Raw genomic sequence first — 3,664 nt, 5'->3', positions numbered from 1 at the left:
TATACATGTACTGTTGCCCTGTCACCTGCTGTCTCGCAGGGGTGTCCGGTTACAACTTGACTAGAAGGCACAATGTGGGACATTACTGCTGCGTGAGGAAGAGTGTGTGTGTGTGTGTGTGTGTGTGTGTGTGTGTGTGTGTGTGTGTGTGTGTGTGTGTGTGTGTGTGTGTGTGTGTGTGTGTGTGTGTGTGTGTGTGTGTGTGAAACTAAGAGAATATTATCTAGTAAGGGATGGAACTTACTAGAATAGTATCTCTCCGTTCCTCTCGGTGGCCCATGTTGGGTTTGTCTGAAGACACATGGAGAGAGAAACCCGTTCCCCCTGAGCGCATGCACCAGAACCCCGCCTCCCGGCAGGCGAGAGCCAGGAGATTCCGGAATGGTAGCCATGGCAGTGAAAATGTGGACTAGTGTCGGGGGGGGTCTTGTTATTATGAGTAGATCTACATGGTAACCTGTTTCCCACCATCTGATTGGTGGACAGCGACTGAGTGAAGTCAGCTAGTTCTCAACACTTCCTGTCTCAACCAGAGATCATGAGGATGTTGATGGTATCTTTGGTATCTTGTCAATCACCACCTTCACACACACACACACACACACACACACACACACACACCTTAGCAAATACATTTAAACTCTGTTTTGACCAATTCCTGACATTTAGTCCAAGTAAAAATGATCTGTTTTAGGTCAGTTAGGATCATCACTTTATTTTAAGAATGTGAAATGTCAGAATAATTGTAGAAAGAATTATTTATTTCAGCTTTTTATTTCTTTCATCACATTCCCAGTGGGTCAGAAGTTTACATACACTCAATTAGTATTTGGTAGCATTGCCTTTACATTTTTAACTTGGGTCAAACATTTTGGGTTGCTTTCCATAAGCTTCCCACAATAAGTTAGGTAAATTTTGGCCCATTCCTCCTGATAGAGCTGGTGTAACTGAGTCAGATTTGTAGGCCTCCTTGCTCGCACACGCTTTTTCAGTTCTGTCCACACACGCTTTGTGATGACCACTCCAATACCTTGACTTTCTTGTCCTTAAGCTATTTTGCCACAACTTTGGAAGTATGCTTGGGGTCATTGTCCATTTGGGCCTTCGAAATTAGGCTCAAGGTTCTAAACGATATCATAACCGCCATCGATAAGAGACATTACTGTGCAGCCGTATTCATCGACCTGGCCAAGGCTTTCCACTCTGGTTATTAAATCATAACCGCCATCGATAAGAGACATTACTGTGCAGCTGTATTCATCGACCTGGCCAAGGCTTTCCACTCTGGTTATTAAATCATAAAACCATCGATAAGAGACATTACTGTGCAGCTGTATTCATCGACCTGGCCAAGGCTTTCCACTCTGGTTATTAAATCATAACCGCCATCGATAAGAGACATTACTGTGCAGCTGTATTCATCGACCTGGCCAAGGCTTTCCACTCTGGTTATTAAATCATAACCGCCATCGATAAGAGACATTACTGTGCAGCCGTATTCATCGACCTGGCCAAGGCTTTCGACTCTGTCAATCACAACATTCTTCTTGGCAGACTCAACAGCCTTGGTTTCTCAAATGACTGCCTTGCCTGGTTCACCAACTACTTCTCTGATAGTTCAGTGTGTCAAATCGGAGGGTCTGCTGTCCGGACCTCTGGCAGTCTCTATGGGGGTGCCACAGGGTTCAATTCTCGGGCCGACTCTTTTCTGTATACATCAATGATGTTGCTCTTGCTGCTGGTGATTCTCTGATCCACCTCTAGGCAGACGACATCATTCTGTATACTTCTGGCCCCTCCTTGGACACTGTGTTAACTAACCTCCAGACGAGCTTCAATGCCATACAACTCTCCTTCCGTGGCCTCCAACTGCTCTTAAACGCAAGTAAAACTAAATGCATGCTTTTCAATCGATCGATACCTGCACCTGCTCGCCCGTCCATCATCACTACTCTGGAGGGCTCTGACATAGAATACGTGGACAACTACAAATACCTAGGTGTCTGGTTAGACTGTAAACTCTCCTTCCAGACTCACATTAAGCATCTCCAATCCATAATTAAATCTAGAATTGGCTTCCTATATCGCAACAAAGCATCCTTCACTCATGCTGCCAAACATACCCTCGTAAAACTGACCATCCTACTGATCCTCGACTTAGGTGATGTCATCTATAAAATAGCCTCCAACACTCTACTCAGCAAACTGGATGCAGTCTATCACAGTGCCATCCGTTTTGTCACCAAAGCCCCATATACCACCCACCACTGCGACCTGTACGCTCTCGTTGGTTGGCCCTCGCTTCATACTCGTCGCCAAACCCACTGGCTACAGGTTATCTTCAAGTCTCTGCTAGGTAAAGCCCCGCCTTATCTCAGCTCACTGGTCACCATAGCAGCACCCACTCGTAGCACGCGCTCCAGCAGGTATATCTCACTGGTCACCCCCAAAGCCAATTCCTCCTTTGGCCGCCTTTCCTTCCAGTTCTCTGCTGCCCATGACTGGAACAAATTGCAAAAATCTCTGAAGCTGGAGACTCACATCTCCCTCACTAGCTTTAAGCACCAGCTGTCAGAGCATTTTACAGATCACTGCACCTGAACTTAGCCCATCTGTAAACAGCCCATCTATCTACCTACCTCATCCCCATACTGGTATTTATCTATTTATGTTGCTCCTTTGCACCCCAGTATCTCTACCTGCACATTCATCTTCTGCCAATCTACCATTCCAGTGTTTAATTGCTATATTGTAATTACTTCGCCACCATGGCCTATTTATTTCCTTAACTTACCTCATTTGCACTCACTGTATATAGACTTTTTGTTTTTTCTTTTGTTCTACTGTATTATTGACTGTATGTTTTGTCTATTCCATGTGTAACTCTGTGTTGTTGTATGTGTCGACTTGCTACGCTTTATCTTGGCCAGGCCGCAGTTGCAAATGAGAACTTGTTGTCAACCTACCTGGTTAAATAAAGGTGAAATAAAATAAAATTTAAAATAAAAAAATGCGACCAAGCTTTAACTTCCTGACTGATGTCTTGAGATGTTGCTACATAATTTTCCTACCTCATGATGCCATCTATTTTGTGAAGTGCACCAGTCCCTCCTGCAGCAAAACACCCCCACAACATGATGCTGCCATCCCCGTGCTTCACGGTTGGGATGGTGTTCTTCGGCTTGCAAGCCTCCCCCTTTTTCCTCCAAACATAACGAAGGTCATTATGGCCAAACAGTTCTATTTTTGTTTCATCAGACCAGAAGACATTTCTCCAAAAAGTACGATCTTCGTCCCCATATGCAGTTGCAAACCGTAGTCTTGCTTTTTTATGGCGATTTTGGAGCAGTGGCTTCTTCCTTGCTGAGCGGCCTTTCATGTTATGTCGATATAGGAATCGTTTTACTGTGGATATAGATACTTTTGTACCTGTTTCCTCCAGCATCTTCACAAGGTCCTTTGCTGTTGTTCTGAGATTGATTTGCACTTTTCGCACCAAAGTACATTACTCCCTAGGAGACAGAACACGTCTCCTTCCTGAGTGGTATGACGGCTGCGTGGTCCCATGGTGTTTATACTTGTGTACTATTGTTTGTACAGATGAACGTGGTACCTTCAGGCATTTGGAAATTGCTCCCAAGGATGAACCAGACTTGTCGAGGTC

At 44.8% G+C, this 3,664-nt stretch overlaps 1 protein-coding gene across 1 annotated transcript in view; it reads left to right on the top strand.

The window, feature by feature from the left end:
- Positions 1-332: 332 nt before the first annotated feature.
- LOC135569110 (LIM and calponin homology domains-containing protein 1-like) overlaps positions 333-3,664 on the top strand; it is a gene marked incomplete at its 3' end in the record, with an annotated part of 37,142 nt that continues 33,810 nt past the window's right edge. The window contains exon 1 of the mRNA XM_065015957.1: positions 333-359. Within this exon, the coding sequence (XP_064872029.1) occupies positions 333-359 (27 nt within the window). The remainder of the gene's footprint in view (positions 360-3,664) is intronic.

The sequence above is a fragment of the Oncorhynchus nerka genome, unplaced genomic scaffold, assembly GCF_034236695.1.
Source record: "Oncorhynchus nerka isolate Pitt River unplaced genomic scaffold, Oner_Uvic_2.0 unplaced_scaffold_1198, whole genome shotgun sequence".
In the NCBI taxonomy this organism is placed as follows: Eukaryota; Metazoa; Chordata; class Actinopteri; order Salmoniformes; family Salmonidae; genus Oncorhynchus; species Oncorhynchus nerka.
The sequence above is the reverse complement of the archived record's forward strand: the minus strand, read 5'-3'. Positions and strand labels throughout refer to the sequence as shown.